At 44.1% G+C, this 21,754-nt stretch overlaps 1 protein-coding gene across 2 annotated transcripts in view; it reads left to right on the top strand.

The window, feature by feature from the left end:
- The window catches only part of LOC137351744 (tumor necrosis factor alpha-induced protein 8-like protein 1), a 67,412-nt gene that overhangs the window by 26,984 nt on the left and 18,674 nt on the right, over positions 1-21,754 (top strand). Inside the window, exon 1 of one of the 2 annotated variants that reach the window (XM_068016530.1) lies at positions 5,512-5,855. The exons of the other annotated variant lie outside the window; for it this stretch is intronic. Coding sequence (XP_067872631.1) covers positions 5,828-5,855 — 28 coding nt within the window. The 5' untranslated portion in view covers positions 5,512-5,827. Of the gene's footprint in view, positions 1-5,511; positions 5,856-21,754 lie in introns of those variants that run through there. 2 annotated transcript variants of the gene reach the window in all.

The following is a 21,754-nucleotide window of genomic DNA, read 5'->3' as shown; positions in this document are numbered from 1 at the left end:
ATAAATGGATCATTCTCAGGATGGCAGGCTGTTACTAGTGGGGTACTGCAAAGATCAGCTTGGGCCACATCTGTTAATAATCTATATAAATGAATTGGATATGGACCAATTATAACATTTCCAAATTTGCAGGTGACACACAGGTAGGAGGGAATGTAAGTTGTCAGGAGGATGCAAGGAGGCTTCAAACAGGTTAAGTGAATGGGCAAGAACATGGCAGATGGAATATAATGTGAATAAGTGTAAAGTGATCCACTTTGGTACAAAAAACAAAGGCAGAGTTTTTCTTAAATGGTGAGAGGTTGCAAAGTGTTGATGTTCAAAGAGACCTGGGTGCCCTTGTTCATGAGTCACTAAAAGCTAGTATGCCGATGCAGCAAGCAATTAAGAAGGCAAATGGTATGTTGGCAAGGAGATTTGAGTATGAGTACAGATGTATTGCTTCAGTTACATAGAGCCTTGGTGAGACTGCACCTGGAGTATTGTGTACTGTTTTGGTCTCCTTATCTAAGGAAGGATATACTTGCCATCGAGGAAGTGCAATGGAGGTTCACCCGACTAATCCCTGGGATGGCAGGATTGTCCTGAGGGGAGATTGTAGAAACTGGGCCTGTATTCTCTAGAGTCTCAAAGAATAAGAGGTGATCTTATTGAAACTTACAAAATTCTTACAGGGCGTGAGAGGGTAGATGTGGATAGGATGTTTCCTCTGTCTGGAGAGTCTATAACAAGGGGACACAGTCTCAGAATAAGGGGCAGGCCATTTAAGGTGGAGATGAGGAGAAATTTCTTTACTCTGAGGGTGGTGGATCTGTGGAATTCTCTACCCCAGAGGGCTGTAGAAACTCAATCATTGAGCATGTTCAAAACAGAAATCGATAGATTTCTGAATACTAACGGCATCAAGGGATGTGGGAATAGTGGGGCAAAATGGCATAGAGGTAGATGATCTACCATGATCTGTTTGGTGCAAGCTCGACAGGCCAAATGGCCTACTCCTGCTCCTATTTCCTATGATACCCTGTTAAACTTGTATAGAACACTAGTTCAGCCTCCACTGGAGTATGGTGTGCAGTTCTGGACACCACACTTTAGGAGAGATGTGAAGGCATTAGAGAGAGTGCAGAAAAGATTCATGAGAATGGTTCCAGACTTGAGGAACTTCAGTTCCGTGGACAGATTGGAGAAGTTGGGACTGTTTTCCTTGGAGAAGAGAAAGTTCAGAGGAGATCTGATAGAGGTGTTCAAAATCATGAGGGGTCTGGACAGGGTAGATAGGGAAAAACTGTTCCCCTTGGTGGAATAATCGAAAACAAGATGGCACGGATATAAGGTAATTGACAAAAGAAACAATGGTGACATGAAAAACTTTTTCACACAGCAAGTGGTTAGGATCTGGAATGCACTGACCTGAGAGTGTGGTGGAGGTAGATTCAATTGAGGCATTCAAGAGGGAATTGGATTGTTAGCAGAAAAGGAAGAATGTGCAGGGGCGAAGGCGGCGGAGTGGCAGTAGGTAAATTGCTCTTTTGGAGACATGATGGGCCGAATGGCCTCTTTCTGTGCTGTAACAATTCTATGATTCTGAATTGTCATGTCTCGCCTCTACTTCTAACATGGCCTTGGGGCACTTATGGTCCACCATCCCTTCCCCTGAGGCCCTGGACAAAGAATAACTGTGTATGGTCTCCTGGGCTTGAGCTATTGCTAGAGTTGACGTTCAATGTGTTTACCTCTCTCTCTTGCTTTAAAATGAAAAAGAAAGACTTGCATTCATATCGTGCCTTTTATGACCACATGCTGTCCCAAAGCACCTTACTTTTTGTTATGCAGGAAACGTGGCAATCCAATCTGTGCACTGCAAACTACCACAAACAGCAATGTGATAATGAGCAGGTAATCTATTTTTGGGATGTTGATTGAGGAGTAAATATTGGTCAGTACACCTTGCTCTTCTTCGAAATAGTGCCGTGGGATCTCTTACATCCACTTGAGGGCAGACGGAGCCTCGGTTGAATATCTCATGCAAAAGAGGGCAGCTCTTAACACCCATTCTCTGCTGTTAGCTTTGATTTTTATGCTCAAGTCCTGAAGTGGGACTTGAGCCCATAACCTTCTAACTTCAGAAGCGAGAGTGCTACCATCTGAGCCACAGCTGATACGCAAGAAAAAAGCAAAGCAATGAAAGCAGTCCTAACCCAGCTTCTGTAAGTTCAAATGGCAGGGCTCTGTTGGAACCATAGGGCTATAGGTCTAATGGAAGCATTTGCCCTGTGGTGTCCTCCTGTCTGAGTGCCTAGCTTCCTCAACAACTGTCAAACGTTTGGAACATTTGAGTTAAACAGCTCAGTGTGGAGGAATTGCAGGTGTAATCCATGTCCTGTCACTGAAGGGTGCAGCATTCCTGAGAGTACCTTCAACCAAATTTCTGTGTAGATATTGTGGCTGCAACATAGCTAGTGAGTGATTATCATTGTAGTCCTGATTAAGAACAGTAACAATAGTTAAAACTGTCCTTTTATCCTCCATTTTCTCCAATTCCCTACTGAAGGTACTGCCTTGCTGGGGTACACTTTGACATTGGCAGTTGTTCGTTACCTTTCCCAATCGGAACTTCTGATTGTCTGACCCTAGACAGCAAATATCAGCAAGATACTCAACCACAGAATTGTTCTCATTGGGTGGGCATGTGTACATGTGCATATATGGCCGTGCACACGTTCAAGCACAGGATATAGGATAGTGATCCCATGCAGGCACCCTAGAAACCCTACTCCTTCCTGGCCCAGGATACTTTGTGCAGTTGTTGCAAATAATCCCTGTTCAAGGTCAGATAAGTCAACCCAAACAAGGATGAAACCAGACACTTTCTGCTCTGCTTTTGCTCTCTTCAGGTGTTGTCCCCCTCTCCTTTTAAATCTGCCATCATCACCCCTCTCCTCAAAAAAAAAACAATGACCCCACCGTCCTTGCAAACATCCATCCAATCTCCAACCCATTTTCCTCTCAAGTCCTTGAGTGCGTGGCAATCTCCCAAATCCATCTTTCCCAGAACTCCATGTTTGAATCCCTCCAATCTAATATCTGCCCTGCCACTGTACCGAAACGGCTTATTAAAGTCACAAATTACATCCTATGCGACTATGACAAAGATAAACTTTCCCTCCTCATCCTTCTTGACTGTCTACAACCTTTGACACGGTTGGTCACACCATCCTCCTCCAACACCTCTCCACTATCATCCAGATGGGTGGGACTACTCACCTGATTCCATTCTTACCAAGCTAATCATAGCCAGAACATCACTTGCAATGATTTTCTCTTTTTCCCCCTCCAGCACCACTACATCTGGTGTCCTCCAAGGATATATCCTTGGTCTCCTCCTTTTTTCTCATCTATATGTTGCCCCTCAGCGACATCCGAAAATATAGCATTAGTTTTCACATGTATGCTGACAACATCCAGCTTTACCTCACTACCTGCTTATCAGGTATCCAGTACTGGATGAGCAGAAATTTCCTCCGATTAAACATTGGGAAGACCAAAACCATTGTATTTGGTCCCCAACACAAACGATATCCCTCTCCCTGGCAACTGTCTGAGGCTGAATCAGACTGTTCGCAACCTAGGGACTTGATTTCTAGGCCTCGCTGGAGCCGGGGTCAAAGGCAGGTGGGCACTAAAAATAGTGCCACCAGCCTGTGTCCCAATTCCTCTGCTTCATCCTGCCCCTGGGGTTTGGCAGGGCTATCCACCCACATGCGACAGGTAGCCGATTTAAGGTCATTAATAGCCACTTAAAGCCAATTAAAGGAGGCTGACTAGGATTTTGCAGTTCCCAGACGTGGTGGGGACCTCCCAGTGGCAGACTAAGAGGCCAGTGCTCCAGGCAGGCTGGATGCTGCAGCAGCCCCAGGCCACAGTGCAGAGTGATTTTCCTCCCCTCCTTCCCCTCCCCCCCCCCCCCCCCCCCCCCCCCCCCCAGTGGTGGCCTGGCTACAAAAGCCATTTTTAAAATTTTAAAAAGCTGGAGAGAAGGCACCTCTATTTTGAAGCACCCTCTCCCTTACTTATCTTCCATTGCAGCCTGCTGCTGCTTTCAAGCTGGAAGGCCTCTGATTGGCCCTCCAGCTTCAAGAGCCTGCTCTCTGTCCATTAATTGGCTGCCCTGGAGAAAATCACAATGAGTAACATTTTCCCCACACAGTGCGACTTCTGACCCACACTTGAGCCTGATGGCAGGGTTCAGAGGCCTGCAGGGAAAATTCTGCCCTTGGTGTCATAATTGAGCTTCCACCCACATATCCATACCATCACTAAGATCACTTATTTCCATCTTTCTAACATTGTCCAACTGCTCCTGCCTTCGCTCAGCTGCTGCTGAAACCCTCATCCATGCCTTTGTTACTTCTAGACTTGACTTATTCCAATGGACTCCTGGCCAGCCTCCCACACTCTACCCTCTGTAAACTTGAGGTCATCTAAAACACTCCTGCATGTGTCCATGTTTGCACCAAGTCCTATTCACTCATCCCCACTATACTCGCTGACCTGCATTGGCCCCCGGTCAAACAACGCCTTAATTTAAAGATTTCTCATCCTTCTTTTCAAATCACTGTGACCTCATCCCTCCCTATCTCTCTGTAATCTCTTCCAGCCCCAAAACCCTCCCAAATATCTGAGATATCCCTATCTGCTCTCCTCTAATTCTGGCCTCTTGAACATCCCTGATTTTAATTGCTCCACCATTGGTGACTTTGCCTTCTGCTGCTAAGGCCCCAAGCTCTGGAATTCCCTCCCTAAACCTCTCCACTTTCTCATTTTCTCCTTTTAAGGTACTCCTTATACCTACCTCTTTGATCAAGCTTTTGGCCAGCTACCCTAATAATGTCTTTTCTGGCTCCTGTAAAGCACCTTGTGATGTATTTATATAGCACCTTTAACATAATAAACAAGTTAGTGTGCGTGTGTGTGCCTCAGTACTACAGCAAATGATGTATTTAACTATTGAGGTATCAGGTGCAGGAACTTGATTGATTTCTGCTTCCCATTACCCTGTTGTCAGAGGGGGTCTGAAATTAATTGCAGAAGCCCAAGTTTAAACCAGCTAACTCAGACTAAAGTGGGAATTGAACCTGGAACCTTCTGGTGCGTGTGGGTTCAGGAAGCAGGAGAGGGATTTCCTCTTTGCACTGTGTGCAGTCAAATTGTAAACCGTTTTCTTTACACTTGGCACACAAAGGAAAACAGGAAATGCTGGAAATACGCTGTTAATCCATCAGCGCAAAGAGAAAACTCGCTAACATTTTGGGTGTGGCCCTTCCTGTGTTCTGAGGAAGGGTCTACCTCCAAAACAGTAAGCTTCCTTTGTACAAATTCTGACAGACTTGCAGGGTATTTGCAGCATTTTCTGTTTTTGCTGTTATGTACAATTGCATCAGACCAAATAAAAGCAGAAATTCTAATGTCAAGTTTGTGAGGTCTGTGTGTTTACTTGTTTTCTTTTCAGTTCCCCCCACCCCTCACCACCCCGCACCAAGTGGTGATCATATCAAAGTGGGAAGAATGTTTTGCAGCTGTCCGCCTGGTTGGACCTGAAAGAGTGTCTGTCGTCAGCCAGGGAGGAGGACTGGGCAGGGCGAGCCTGGACTGACAGCTTACAATAACGATAGTTTTCTGAACGCTTCTCATATGTGTCTTGACTGGAGCACACTCTGGATTCCAGTGCCATCCAGCCCCTTGGGTGCTTGGCACTTTTTGTGTTCACTGGTGCTGCCCTGTTCTGCTGCAATTTATCCAAGTTCTTCACTACTGATCCGTACCAGCCATGGAGTTGGACTACGAAGTGAAGGAAGGTAAGGTGTGAGCTAGAAGCAAACTGCCTGTCGAAACAAGTCTGGCTTCTCCTGTAGACAAAGTGTACTTAAGTTAGTTCTGTTTAACCAGATAGTCACCTGTGTGTATCTGGATTGACTTTAAAAGTAGTCATTAATCAGATTACTGCAACTATACTTTAAAATGCTGGACTTCTGTAAGTCACAGTTGAAGTGAATTTGAACAAGGCTTGGTCACTTTTTACAAACTTGTTATAGAAAAATAAATTTTTTCTTTATATACCCTATAAAATAAAGGACAGGTTACCACCAGGGAACAGTAGGTTTAACATAGTGAGTTATCAGTAAGTTCATGACTACAGGAGAGTAGAGAAAACTAGGAGACAAAGCTCATAGACAGCATTCCATTGCCTCACAATCCAGTTTTGAATTCAAACCCGAGTGAGTAATCTGGCGAGATAATACAAGTTGGATCTTGATCAGGCACTGCAGAAATAATAATTCAGAAGCGTGGAAAAAGGCTTTTTTTTTTCTAAGATTCTGCCCGGCCGGTAGAACTTGACCGCCCTCGTGTCAGCAGAATAATGTGAGGAAGATATAAATGGAGAGCCAGAAACACCTTGGGGTCCTGTTCATCTGCAGGTACCAGTTTAAATCAGAATGCAGAACTGAGTTATACTGCCAGCTACATACTACTGGCCAACCAGAGCAAATGGAGCTCTTGTTATATTTGCTCACCCAAATGTTCACTAACTTTGGATGTCAACAGTGACATTTCAGGAATTTAGATCCCTTTTTGGTATTCATAGAAACGGCTTGGAAATGAATTACGTTTAATTGTTCTTGTTTTAAAAGAAGTTGATTTTTGTGCAGGTTTAAAAAGCAATGGGCTGTAGCCACTTTGAGACGGGGTAATGAAGATGTACATTAAAACCATATGAGCCAGTTTGTGGAATGTCGAGGCTCACTGTTTCAAACTGAGACAGTGAGGATCAATTGTCCCATCCCATGTTCACTAGAGCAAGATGGCACTGATTTCATTTTTGAGAAAAGCAAGTGATATTTTCTTGAAACCCATATCCTGAAGAGGGAAGATGATGGAGCCAGTTTTGTTGATGGGCCTTCTGGTCAATTGCCCGAGTAAGGAAGACGTCAAAGGGGCTCCACTCCCATTGCTGGGAACGCAGAGAGAAATGGGAGGACTAGCCCAGTCAGTTAGGCAGCTAAACTTTGGGAGGAAGCCTTGCCAAGCAAGGGGAAACTTTCTAATCTCAAACCTAGCCCTAGTCAGAATAAGAAGGCTGACATCAAAAAGTTAAGCAAGGCCGCTAACCGGGATATTGTGACCTGTGTTTCTAATATTTCCTGTTCTCCAGGAGGGTTCAATAGTTAGTTGAATCGAGGAATGATTTGATTGCATTTGTTACTCTATGCTAATTTTCTGTCTGTAAAATAATCCAACTCAATAAGAGCACATGTGATAGACAGAATATCCAGTTCAGATCACAAAAAATTGGTATTTTTGTTATACCTCAGGTTACACGATTGTGCAATTAGATATTGGGCAGGACAGGCACACTCTTGTTCATAAGCTGCTTGGACTGCTTACAAGAGTGGCCAGCACTGCTGTACCTGAGAAAATATCTAAAGCAGACCTGAAACTTGTAAGGTCTTCAAATAGCCAATGGGACAGTATCCTCTCTACAGCAATAAAATTATTCAAAATGAAGTTTAAAAGAGTTCCTCAGTTGTTTAGTGCAAGTATTTTAACTTTATTTTCCACTAGCTGTATTTTATGCTGCAATGCGTGTGCAGATGAAATGAGGCGAGACTATCTCCTTCAGCTGATCTTGTGTTTAGGCAACTGAAGTTATATTACACAGTTTATCTTGATGCAATACTGAAACCAATTTTTGTTGTCGCAAGTTGCATGCTATCTGTTCCACCTAACTTTACAAGTTATAAATCTTTGTGGCCCCTTTGTGTATTTATGTTCCTTTTAGTGTACTAACATAAAGGTAATAATCACAAGACATTTATCATCTCCAAATATATTCATTTTTTTAAAAAAACAGTGCAAAGCATTGACTTGTGTTTACAATGCACCACATTTAATGGAGGCTCATTCATTTTAAATTAACTCAATGCAACACGCTCACGCCTTTTGAGTGCAAATTACAGTAAGTCAACAGGTTTTGTAATGTCTCTCTGTCCAGATTTATGACCAGCAATCTAGCTGCTGCTCTGTTTTCTGGACCTCATGGTCCGTGTGGCTGAGAGATGTTGCTGAAGCTGGGATTGACAGGATAGGTGCAGATGAGGGGGTCCATTTGGTCCATCTTAGCTCACACGTCCAGAATTTCCAAAAATATATTCTCTGCCCCGTCAGGTCATTTAACTGTTCTTGAATGAATCTAAGATTTTTGTCTCCCATGCTCAAGTGTAAGAAAATTTAAATCTGACAAAGCAAATGTTGTTGCAATGTTGTCCGTTTATTCTGTTTGGCCAATGTTTCTAAGCAATAGCCATACAAAGAAATAAACACAATTACTCCACTTTTCCCTTTGCAGAAAGGTAACCTTCATTGATCTTGACTCTACAAATTGTTAAGGAAAGCTCAAGATCTTTATAAGCCATTTCTCACATACACTGTCCATGTTGATTCATTATGGCATGACACCAAGTGTACTTGTGAACAAGGCCCCCAGAAATGATATAGTTTCTTCAGAGACCAGATGCAAACTTGTTTATTATCCAGGATGTAACTAATCATCCTGAGTTCCATTGTCCTATCTCCTTATCTTAAGATTGTCTTGGCTATCTCGTTTTACAATGTGGCCACAAAAATAAGTCAACAGGCACAAATCGCACATCATGCACCTCAGCAGAAGCTAAACAGCACTGTCAGCTAAATTGTACCCTGATACATTAAACCATGCTGGGAATGAACAACTTTAACCATTTCATTATTTCTAGCTATAGTACACATCCACAAGCCATTTGTAAGTGAAAAGAAAGCAACATTCCAAATCATATGAAATTAAACCAAATTCTAACGCTACATAATATATTCTATCAATTTAAGATTTTGTACAGTTCTATAAGGGACCCTCATTAATGTGATCTCAAGGCCAAAGAGTACCAGTTACCCCAATCTTACTTCATAACTTAATAGTTTGAGGCAAGGGATCAGCCTTGTGCTTCTTTTCTTCATTGCCTCCTTGGCTTGAATGTTGGTGACCAAAACTGAACACTTCAGAAGATTAGTAAGTGATCTGATACTAATGTTAAAGGGATTCGATAGGATGTTGAGAAATTGTTTCCTCTGGTGGGGAAATCAAGAACGAAGGGGACATAATCTTGTTAGAGCTAAGCCATTTGGAGGGAAGTCACAAGTACTTTTCCACACATGAGAAAGTAGAAATCTGGAATTATCCCCTGTAAAAAGGCTGTGGATGCTGGGTTAATTGGAGCTTTCAGGACTCCGATTGATTTTTTTGAAAGGTAGGGGTGTTGGGGATATGGAGTTGAGGTGTAAATCAGCCATGATCTAATTGAATGCAGGTTTGCAGGGCTCATTGCCCTACTCCTGTTTCTCAAACTCCTAGGTCAGGCATTGTGCAACTGGTTTAAAAAGTAAAACTCCCTCTACCCTGGCTCAACCTCAGAACATAAGAATACACTGGACTAATAACTCCATCGTGGTCCACCTACCTGACCCCAAAGTTCAAAGAACACCGTGATGCATGTTATATCTCTAGATCCCTTTTTGAATTTGTAGTTCACTGTAAACATTCACCACCCTCTGCATAAGGTAGTTAAATCTAAACTGTTTGTTCACTAAGTTCCCTTTTCTGAGCTTGAGTATGCGATCGAGAACTGTGCCTCCTACTACATTGCTGTGATTATTTCTGCTTCATAGACTGACAATCCTGTGGCCTTCCTGAGTAAGGTTGTCAGGTAAAAGCAGTCTTGTACTGTGGACTCCTCTCTCTACCCCAGATTTGTGCCTTTCTGTCCACAGGCCAATCCATCAGTCTGTTTCTGAACCCTGATCCTGGGATGAATGAACTATACCTAGATGTCCTGCACCACGCAGTCCCTCCCTTTGTCTACCTTAACTCTATTTGAATTATACTTAAGGACAAAGCTGGGATGGGAGGCTACAAATCTTTTTCTCCAAAGATAGGAGTTGGTACAGCATTGTTTGTTTATTCTGAAGAAATTGGGTGGCGCAGTGGTTAGCATCGCAGCCTCACAGCTCCAGGGACCTGGGTTCAATTCTGGGTACTGCCTGTGCAGAGTTTGCAAGTTCTCCCTGTGACCACGTGGGTACTCCGGTTTCCTCCCACCGCCAAAGACTTGCAGGTGATGGGTAAATTGGCCATTGTAAATTGCCCCTAGTGTAGGTAGGTGGTAGGGAATATGGGATTACTGTAGGGTTAGTATAAATGGGTGGTTGTTGGTCGGCACAGACTCGGTGGGCCGAAGGGCCTGTTTCAGTGCTGTATCTCTAAATAAAATAAATAAATAAATTAAATAAATGTTAACTTAAATGACCTCGAGTGTAGAAATTGAAATTCCATTTTAAACCCTATTTGTTCTATGGACTAAATTCAATGTTAGGCGAGGGCACCAGTGCCCCAAATTTGCCCCATATAGACTTTGGAGCAGATTCAGCAATGTCAACATTGAAGTAACCAAGCATGCAATCTTGTGGTCACATTGTTGCTAGGGTTATCAACCCTGGTTGGATATATTCCTGGAGTTATCAGCACGTGACTGCCTGCCTCCAAATGTCCCGGCCCACACTCCTGTCGTTGGTCAACCGACATGTCCATCTTCAATGTGTGCTACCTTCCGAAGCCAATCCTGGAGGGTTGAAAAGCCTAGTGCTAAAAATGGGGTTTGTACCTTTTCAGTTTTCTGGTCAGAGACTTTCCCTGCTGACGGCGGAGGATCTGTAAAGACCAATAATGTTTAGAGAGGCTGGAAGCTCTCCTTATAAGGGTAGTGCCTCTGAAGATACTTGTGTTGCCTCAGCTAAGGAGCTTTAACTTAAGAGTTTGTTGGTAGTCAGCACATGTTGTTGTTCCTGCCAATCAGCACTATTAAAAGTAAATGACAACCTCCTTTTATCCAACACCGCTCAGCCCCAGATCTTTCCTGGATCTCTCAAGTTGCCATCAGATATCCATTTAGAAGTAAAAATGCAGAACTGGAATCCTTCACTTTCAGCAATGGGTGGAAATACTTGCCCTTGAAAGGAAATGGGGTAGGCAGTGGTGTAGTGGTATTATCACTGGACAAGTAACCCAGAGACCCAGGGTATTTCTCTGGGGACATGGGTTCGAATCCCACCACAGCAGAAGGTGGAATTTGAATTTAATTAATAAATCTGGAATTAAAAGCCAGTCTAATGATGGCCATGAAACCATTGTCGATTGTTGTAAAAACCCATCTGGTTCACTAATGTCCTTTAGGGAAGGAAATCTGCTGTCCTTACCTGGTCTGGCCTACATGTGACTCCAGACCCACAGCAATGTGGTTAACTCTTGCATGCCCTCTGAAATGGCCTAGCAAGCCACGCAGTTGTACCTAACTGCTACAAAGTCAATAAAAAGGAATGAAACCGGACGGACCACCCGGCATCGACCTGGGCACCGTAAACGACAACGGCGAACCCAGCCCTGTCGACCCTGCAAAGTCCTCCTTACTAACATCTGGGGGCTTGTGCCAAAGTTGGGAGAGTTGTCCCACAGACTAGTCAAGCAACAGCCTGACCTAGTCATACTCATGGAATCATACCTGACAGACAATGTCCCAGATGCTGCCATCACCATCCCCGGGTATGTCCTGTCCCACCGGCAGGACAGACCCAGCAGAGGTGGTGGCACAGTGGTATACAGTAGGGAGGGAGTTGCCTTGGGAGTCCTCAACATCGACTCTGGACCCCATGAAGTCTCATGGCATCAGGTCAAACATGGGCAAGGTAACCTCCTACTGATTACCACCTACTGCCCTCCCTCAGCTGATGACTCAGTACTCCTCCATGTTGAACACCACTTGCAGGAAGTACTGAGGGTGGCAAGGGCACAAAATGTACTCTGGGTGGGGGACTTCAATGTCCATCACCAAGAGTGGCTCGGTAGCACCACTACTGACTGAGCTGGCAGAGTCCTAAAGGACATAGCTGCTAGACTGGGTCTGCGGCAGGTGGTGAGGGAACCAACATGAGCGAAAAACATACTTAACCCCGTCCTCGCCAATCTGCCTGCCACAGATGCATCTGTCCATGACAGTATTGGTAGGAGTGACCACCGCACAGTGCTTGTGGAGATGAAGTCCCGCCTTCACATTGAGGATACCGTCCATTGTGTTGTGTGGCACTATCACCGTGCTAACGGATAGATTTCGAACAGATCCAGCAATGCAAAACTGGGCATCCATGAGGCGCTGTGGGCCATCAGCAGCAGCAGAATTGTACTCAACCACAATCTGTAACCTCATGGCCCGGCATATCCCCCACTCTACCATTACCATCAAGCCAGGAGACCAAATAAAAACAAGAAATGCTGGAATCACTCAGCAGGTCTGGCAGCATCTGTGGAAAGAGAAGCAGAGTTAACGTTTCGGGTCAGTGACCCTTCATCGGAACATAGTCATACTGGCTTAGTCATAGTCTCCTGGCTTTTAAGCCAGGACACCAACCCTGGCTCAATGAAGAGTGCAGGAGGACATGCCAGGAGCAGCACCAGGCATATCTCAAAATGAGGTGTCAACCTGGTGAAGCTATAACAAAGGACTATCTGCGTGCCAAACTGCGTAAGCAGCATGCGATAGACAGAGCTAAGCGATCCCATAACCAACGGATCAGATCTAAGCTCTGCAGTCCTGCCACATCCAGCCGTGAATGGTGATGGACAATTAAACAACTAACTGGAGGAGGTGGCTCCACAAATATCCCCATCCTCAATGATGGTGGAGCCCAGCACATCAGTGCGAAAGATAAGGCTGAAGCATTTGCAACAATCTTCAGCCAGAAGTGCCAAATTGATGATCCATCTCGGCCTCCTCCTGAAGTCCCCAGCATCACAGATGCCATACTTCAGCCAATTCGATTCACTCCGCGTGATATCAAGAAACGACTGAAGGCACTGGATACTGCAAAAGCTATTGGCCCTGACAATATTCCGGCAATAGTACTGAAGACCTGTGCTCCAGAACTTTCTGCGTCCCTAGCCAAGCTGTTCCAGTACAGCTGCAACACTGGCATCTACCCTGCAATGTGGAAAATTGCCCAGGTATGTCCTGCGCACACAAAACAGGACAGGTCCAACCCGGCCAATTACTGCCCCATCAGCCTACACTCAATCATCAGTAAAGTGATGGAAGGCGTCATCAACAGTGCCATCAAGCGGCACTTGCTTAGCAATAACCTGCTCAGTGACGCTCCGTTTGGGTTCCGCCATGGCCACTCAGCTCCTGACCTCATTACAGCCTTGGTTCAAACATGGACAAAAGAGGTGAGGTGAGAGTGACTGCCCTTGACATCAAGGCAGCACTTGACCGAGTATGGCATCAAGGAGCCCTAGCAAAACTGAAGTCAATGGGAATCAGGGGGAAAGCCCTCCGCTGGCTGGGTCATACCTAGTGCAAAGCAAGATGGTTGTGGTTGTTGGTCAATCATCTGAGCTCCAGGACATCACTGCAGGAGTTACTCAGGGTAGTGTCCTAGGCCCAACCATCTTCAGCTGCTTCATCAATGACCTTCCTTCAATCATAAGGTCAGGTGGGGATGTTCGCTGATGATTGCACAATGTTCAGCACCATTCGTGACTCCTCAGATACTGAAGCAGTCCATGTAGAAATGCAGCAAGACCTGGATAATATCCAGGCTTGGGCTGATAAGTGGCAAGTAACATTCGCGCCACACAAGTGCCAGGCAATGACCATTTCCAACAAGAGAGAATCTAACCATCTCCCCTTGACATTCAATGGCATTACCATCGCTGAATCCCCCACTATCAACATCCTAGGGGCTACCATTGACCAGAAACTGAACTGGAGTTGCCATATAAATACCGTGGCTACAAGAGCAGGTCAGAGGCTAGGAATCCTGAGGCAAGTAACTCACCTCCTGACCAGGCACAAGTCAGGAGTGTGATGGAATACTCTCCACTTGCCTGGATGGGTGCAGCTCCAACAACACTCAAGAAGTTCAACACCATCCAGGACAAAGCAGCCCGCTTGATTGGCACCTCATCTACAAACATTCACTCCCTCAACCACCGACGCACAGTGGTAGCAGTGTGTACCATCTACAAGATGCACTGCAGCAATGCACCAAGGCTCCTTAGACAGCACCTCCCAAACCCGCGACCTCTACCAACTAGAAGGACAAGGGCAGCAAATGCATGGGAACACCACCACCTGCAAGTTCCCCTCCAAGTCGCACACCATCCTGACTTGGAACTATATCGGCGTTCCCACACTGTCGCTGGGTCAAAATCCTGGAACTCCCTTCCTAACAGCACTGTGGGTATACTACCCCAAATGGATTGCAGCGGTTCAAGAAGGCAGCTCACCACCACCTTCTCAAGGGCAATTAGGGATGGGCAATAAATGCTGGCCTAGCCAGTGACTCCCACATCCCTGAATGAATATAAAAAAAAAATTGAGAGGACCGAACAGAGGTATATAGGATAGTTAATAGTATATCCAGATACCCCCTTAAGTTAAACTGTGACAGCGGGTTGAAAATGGTGGATGGTAAATTTTCAGGCTGATCTTGGGGAGTTCTCAACACAGAGATCTACAGGTGGAATAGGTTTTTGGGTAGGGTGGTGGAGAAAAGGAATTGTCTAGAATAGTTGGATACTGAGATTGGAAGAAATGGAGGGTTGGGGGATGCGGTAAACTGCATGGTCTTTTACAATGGGCTTGCGAGGATGGGCCAAATGATTTTTCCTCAATCTGATCCGTCTTGTGAAAGGGATTCCTGAGAGTCTGACTTTGAACGTGTTCCGTTAGGAGTGGTAGCAAGAACAGGTCAATATAAACAGCAACAGCAATCCAGGAAAATTGAGTCTCTATTTGAGCACCTCCCCTTTTCCCCAAGAATGCTCAGTATGATTACAAAAGTGCCTTTATAATGCAGCCATGCCTCTATAGCAAGAGTAGAAATATAATCTATGTTTGTAGTAGAAATGGCACATCAGAAAAACAACCTTTTGAATCTGCTGTAATGGAATCTCTGAAGCCTATTTTTCCCTGAGTGGTTGATGAATAACAAGGTGTTAAATTGCATTCATCAAACAATGAGTAGGTTGGTAATATTGGCAACGGTGTCTATTGTGTGTGAACTGCATGGAAGGAACTGCAAAAGGAAAAATCAAAGAAGGTTATAGTTATTACAACATTAGTGGATTAAGCTTCCATAGAAATTGATGGGAAGGCTAGGGTTCTTTGTAGCATTTGTACGTTCCATGGAAGAGTATTACCCACCCGAGGCTCCCAGTGCTACGATCCCCCCAGCCCCCCCCATCCCCACACCTATTTACAGTCGCACATGACAGCCACGTATTGAGATTTTTACAATGCACCGAATACTTGGAATACTGTTTTGTAATTCTGTTCACCATGCCACAGAAAGAACAGCCATGCATTGGAGTGGGTGAAAAGAGAATCAGCAAAACTAGGGGTTATATCTAAATATAAGATGGTTACTAATAAATCCAATAGAGAATTCAGGAGAAACTTCTATACCCGGAGAGTGATGAGAATGTGGGACTTGCGACCATGTGGAGTAGTTGAGGCAAATAGCATTGATGCTTTTAAGGGGAAGCTAGATAAGTACGAGAGAGAAAGGAATACAAGGAGCTGCTGACCGGGTTAGATGGATTAGAGTGGGAGAAGGCTCATTTGGCGCATAAACACTAACCAATTATACCTGTTTCTGTTGTGTAAATTCTTCGAGTTGGGAGGCAGGAGGACTGGTCAAATGGCGGTGAAAGGGAGACCAACTTTTTCCCACTGCCACAGCAGGGAACTTCAATGGCATTGCTGCTCATTAGGCAGCCAATTGTGACAATTAAATACCCAATTAGGGGCTGCCTCCCACCCCCACAAGCATTTTACTCACATTGGAAGGGGCCACCACTGAATTGGGAGTCTGCCAGGTAAACCCTGGCCACTTCCCAGCACGTGGGTGGGGATGGCGGGCAGGAGGTGGGGTGCCAGGATGAGATGGCACAGGTAAGTGGGGGGTCCGGGGAGGGGCCTTTTTTATGGCTGTTCCATGGCCCACAGAGGGGGCACCTTGGTGGCAATGGCCACCCCTGCAGCTACGGTGCCGCTACATGGAGGTGCCCCCCACTAATCACCAGGGCCTGCTTGCCTGCCTGGCCCCAACTCCTATTTTAAAAAAAAAAAAAAAAACATGCCTTATGTTTGAGGGCGCCTCGCTTCTAATGATGGCACTGCCAAGCTGATGGCCCTCAATTGGATGGTGGTCCCAGCAGCAGCTTCTTAATTGGCAACCATTGATAAAATACCACCCCAGGGTCCCACTGCCCGCTGGCACGGGGCCGGCTCCCATTTTCAGTCCCAGCGGCAGGACTTCTTCCCCGGTGATAAAATTCAGCCCCATGTTACAAGTCTGATCCCAAGTATTAGGGAATGAAATACAAGGAAAGAGTTGGAAATGTCTGTGCAATTTAAAATGTTGTTTTGGCTATCTATTGATGAAAATGGTAACCAAGGTTTGAGGCTTTGTGGCAACTCCGACTGTTTAGTCAAAATTACAACCTTGAATCCTGGCTTTACTAAAATATCCTTTTAGTGGAATTATTGCCCTCAGAGGGTTACAGAGATAAGTAACCAAAATGGTCACAGGAATCTAAATTCTGAGGAAAGTTTAAGAAGATTAAGGTGGCCCAACCTCTTTGGAAAAGCAAAACCTTTTGAAAAGATCTCGTTGAAATTTTCAAGATTATAAAGGGAATTAACAAAGTTGTTCTGAACAACTTCTTGGCTATTGAAAGGTTGAAATCCGAGCAAACACAGATTAGAAGTTTGAGAAGTTAGAATTAATCGGGGAAGTCAGCAGAATTTGTTTGTCCAAGAGGACTGATTTGTGGGACTACCTTGATATGATGATAGGTTCCAAAAATATAGCACCTTCACCATAATAAAACATCCCAGGTTACTGGAGTGTTATCAAACAAAATTTGGCACCGACTCACATACGGGGATATTGGGGCAGATGACCAAAATCTTGATCAGAAAAGTAGGTTTAAAGGAGCATCTTAAAAGAGGAAAGGGAAATAGAGTTGGAGAGAATTGGGAAGGGGGTGGGGGGAGGGAAATTCCAAATTTTAGGGCCTTGGTAGCAGAAGGGAGGGCCATAGTGGTGGGTCGAGTAAAATCAGGAATATGCAAGAAGCTGGAATAGACCATAAATTCCAGGGTTATAGGGCCAGAGGAGATTATGGAGACTGGGAAAACCAGGATGAGAATTTTAACCTAAGCAGGCTCAAGAGAGTCATTACTGAGGGCCTTTATCATTCTAAAAAGGCTTTTTGGCTTTTCTGTTTCCTATGCTGTGTGCATCATACTCCGCCCCCCATAGCTCCAACAGTTTCTTTCATTTTTAACCAGTATTAACCAGGTTAATATTTGTACAGTACCTTTCATATAGAAACATTTCAAAATGTTTCACAATGGTTTACTTTGGGAAGTGCAGTTGTTTATCTCATTGGTGAATGGACTCGTCATTCTGTACTTGCAAGGTCGCAGAATGTGTTATGAGATGAATGACCAATTAATCTGTTGGTTGACAGAGGAATGTTGGCTAGGTCACAAGGAGAACATGCTGCTTTACTTCATGAGGAGCCTTAGGAACAGTATAACACTTCCTCAATATTGCAGCAGTGTGTCAAGCCTGGATTACGCTCTCTAACCCAGTTGCAGTCAAATCCATGACCTGCTGACCCCGGAGATGACCGTGCTCCCAGCCAAAAGCCAAGCTGATATGAGCCAACCTGAAGCTGCAGAGAAAACAAAGTTTTGAATTGTCAGTGAAAATGGCTGGCATATTGCAGCTAGAAAACAGTTTGCAAGGCATGTTGCTTTCTGTTATCTAAAGACCTGTTTGAAATTAGAATCTGGCATTCCGCACATAGATGCAGAGTGTTACTGTAGCATTCCGAGCACCAACATGTAGATGCAGCAAGTTAGTTCAACTTGCTGTTTGCATTTAACTGTCTGAAATCTCTCGCCGTTGTTGAGCTGAAATTGTTCCATTTGGAAGCTTTATTATGGGCCATTTGCACTACAGGTTGGCTCTGGATCCAGGCTGCACTTGTACAACAAATGATGTGTTGGTGTGAAAGCACTTCACTCCAACACTACAGAAATGGCAGCCAAGGCCTGACCTGATGCCAGAGCACGATACTTGGAGGAGAAATTCTCACTGCTCCTCTCTTTGGAATCAGATCCACCTTTGGTATCTGATATACACTGTATAATTTTAGTGTCAAAATCGCTTCACGCTGACACAAAATTTGTAGTATAGCCTTGGAAGCGGCAGTTGTAGTTAATTACAAATGTACAAAACCAAGTTTAACAATAATGGTGCCTCCAGTATTGGTGGGATTGCCTTCAGTTGTGCTCTGTTGAAGTAAGGTTAGTCTTTGCGTACATCCGTAATGACAACTGCATGTCTTCAAACTATTTGCACAGTCAAAAATAAACTTGCATTCAGACTTCCCACACAGGAAAGGGCACTTAGCTATTTGTGGTTTAAAGAAGATGGAGACCCATCAGAGAATGACTGTCACACTTGATTAGTACTTTACTTTGGAATGTTGATCTTAAAAAAAAAAAACCTGGATGATGGGAATTGTAATTGAAAGTGTCTCTCAATGTACGGATTAAACTCATCTGGTGTTTAAAACACAGAAGAACAACTAAGGGAATGAGGTGAAAGGTGGCTTTTTGCTTGCCTAGGACAGCAGTGATATATTGGAGGAACAAGATGTCAAATCTTAGGTTGGTTGCCTGTCTTTTGGTATTTTTAATTTTCTGTTTAGCAATCCCATGCAGTAAGATTATAAAATGGTTACAGCACAGCACAGAATGAGGCCATTCGGCTCATCATGTCCATGCTGGCTCTCTGCAAGAGCAACTCAGCTAGTCCCATTCCCCTGCCCTATCCCCGTAACCCTGCAATATTTTCTCTCAGCTGCTTATCCAGTTTCCTTTTGAAAGTCATGATTGAATCAACCTCCACCACACACTCTGGCAGTGCATTCCACTCGCTGTCTTTTTTAAAAAAAAAAAAGGTTTTTCCTCATGCCACTGTTGGTTCTTTCGCCAATCACCTTAAATCAGTGTCCTCTGGTTTCTCGACCCTTCTGCCAATGGAAACCGTTTCTCTATCTACTCTGTCTAGACTCACCTCTATCAAATCTCCTCTGCACCTTAATACAAAAGCAAAATACTGTAGATCCTGGCAATCTGAAACAAAAACAGAAAATGCTGGAAATACACAGCAGGTCAGGCAGCATCTATGGAGAGAAATAGAGTTAACATTTCAGGTCTGTGTGACCTTTCATCAGAATTGGCAAAAGTGGCCACTCTCAACCTTCTCTTCCCTAAGGAGTATAACACCAGCTTCTCTAATCTATCCATGTAACTGTAACTGTCATACCTTGAGCCATTCTCGTAAATCTTTTCTGCACCCTCTCAAAAGCCTTCACATCCTTCCTAAAGTGCGATGTTCGGAATTGAACACAATACAGCAGTCGAGACCAAACCAGTGTTTTATAAAGGTTCTTCATCACTTTCTTGCTTTTGTACTCTATATGCTTCTATTTTTTTAAGGCCCAGAGTTCCATATGACTTTTTAACCACTTTCTCAACCTGCCCTGCCACCTTCAATGATTTGTGCACACCATACCCCCAGGTCTCTCTGTTCCTGCATCCCCTTTAGAATTGTACCCTTTTATATTGTATTGCCTCCCCTTGTTACTCCTTCCAAAATGAATCACTTCACAGCTCTCTGCATTAAATTTCATTTTCACAATACTTCCAAGCTTTTCGTTATCTGCAAATTGTGAAATTTTGCCTTGTACACCCAGGTCCAGGTCATTAATATACATCAAGAAAAGCAATGGCCCCAGTACGACCCCTGGAGAGCCCACTTGTATACCTTCCTCCAGTCTGGAAAAACAACCGTTTACCTGTCACTCAGCCAATTTTGTATCCATGCTGCCACTTTCCCTTTTATTCAATGGACTTTAACTTTGCTGGCAAATCTATTATGCGGTATTTTATTAACCCTTTTGGAAGTCCATATACACCACATCAACTGCATTACCCTCATCTCTTTCTTTTAATTCCTCCAAAAAACTTAATCATGTTTATTGAACACAATTTGCCTTCAACAAATGCATACTGGCTTTCCTTAATTAATCTACACTTGTCCAAGTGACTGTTAATTTTATCCCAGATTATTGTTTCTAAAACTTTCCTAGCATCAAGGTTAAATTGACTGGCCTGTAGTTGCTGGGCTTATCCTTACACACTTTTTTTTGAACAAGGGCATGATATTTTTGTAATTCTCCAGTCCTCCAGCGCCACCCCTGTATCTAAGGAGGATTGGAGACTATGGCCAATACCTCCCCAATTTCCATCCTTACTTTCCTCAATATCCTCAGATGCAACCCATCTGGTCCTGTTGACTTGTTAACAGTCAGCCTTTCTAATACCTCCTTTATAATTTTTAGCCCATCCAGTGTCTTAACTACTTCCTCTTTCACCATGACTTTGACAGCATCTTCTTCCTTAGTAAAGACAAATGCAAAATAGGGGGGACAGTGGAATAGTGGTAATGCCACTGGACTAGTAATCCAGAAGCTCCGGCAAATGCCCCAGGGACACTGGTTCAAATCCTACCATGGCAACTGATGGAATTTAAATTCAGTTATTGAATAAAATCTGGAATTGAAGGCTAGTCTCCGTAATCGCGTCATGAAACTATCATCGATTGTTGTAAAAACCCATCTGGTTAACTAATGTCCTTAAGGGAAGGAAACCTGCTGTCCTTACCTGGTCTGGCCTACATGTGAGTCCAGACCCACAGCCCTCTGGTTGACTCTTATCAGAGGGCAGTTATGGCCTAGTAAGCCACTCAGTTCAAGGGCAATTAGGGATGCCAGTGATGCCCACATCCCATGAAAAGAATAAAAAAGAACATTTTAGTACTTCAGCCATGCCCTCTGATGTTAGCTGCGGCTCAGTTGGTAGCACTCTTGCTTCTGAATCAGAAGGTTCCAGATTCAAGGCCCACTCCAGGGCTTGAGCACAAAAATCAAGGCTGACACTCCAGTGCTGCACTGTCGGAGGTATCATCTTTTGGCTGAGAAGTTAAACCAAGGCCCCATCTGCTTGCTTGGGTGGATGTAAAAGATCCCATGACACTATTTTGAAGAAGAGCAGGAGAGTTATCCCTGATGTCTGGGCCAATATTTATCCCTCAATCAATATCACAAAAACAGATTATCTGCTCATTATCACATTGCTGTTTGTGGGAGTTTGCTGTGCACATACTTGCTGCTGTGTTACATTACAACAGTGATTACACTTCAAAAGTACTTCATTGGCTATAAAGCACTTTGAGATGTCCCAGTGGTCATGGAAGATGCTATGTAAATGCAAGTCTTTTTTCTTTCTCTACCTCCATGAGTCATAAAAAATTTGAACTCCCAGTTATTACTGAGAATTATGCCACACGACTTCACATTTTAAACAAAAGACTTTACTGTACAAGAGTTAAACAAAGCAAGCACTAGTAACTTAAAACTGTTTTGTAATCACTTGTACTTGAAACTTGACCTCAACGGAACCCTCCCATT

The sequence above is a fragment of the Heterodontus francisci genome, chromosome 36 (genome assembly GCF_036365525.1).
Source record: "Heterodontus francisci isolate sHetFra1 chromosome 36, sHetFra1.hap1, whole genome shotgun sequence".
Classification (NCBI taxonomy): domain Eukaryota; kingdom Metazoa; phylum Chordata; class Chondrichthyes; order Heterodontiformes; family Heterodontidae; genus Heterodontus; species Heterodontus francisci.
The sequence above is the reverse complement of the archived record's forward strand: the minus strand, read 5'-3'. Positions and strand labels throughout refer to the sequence as shown.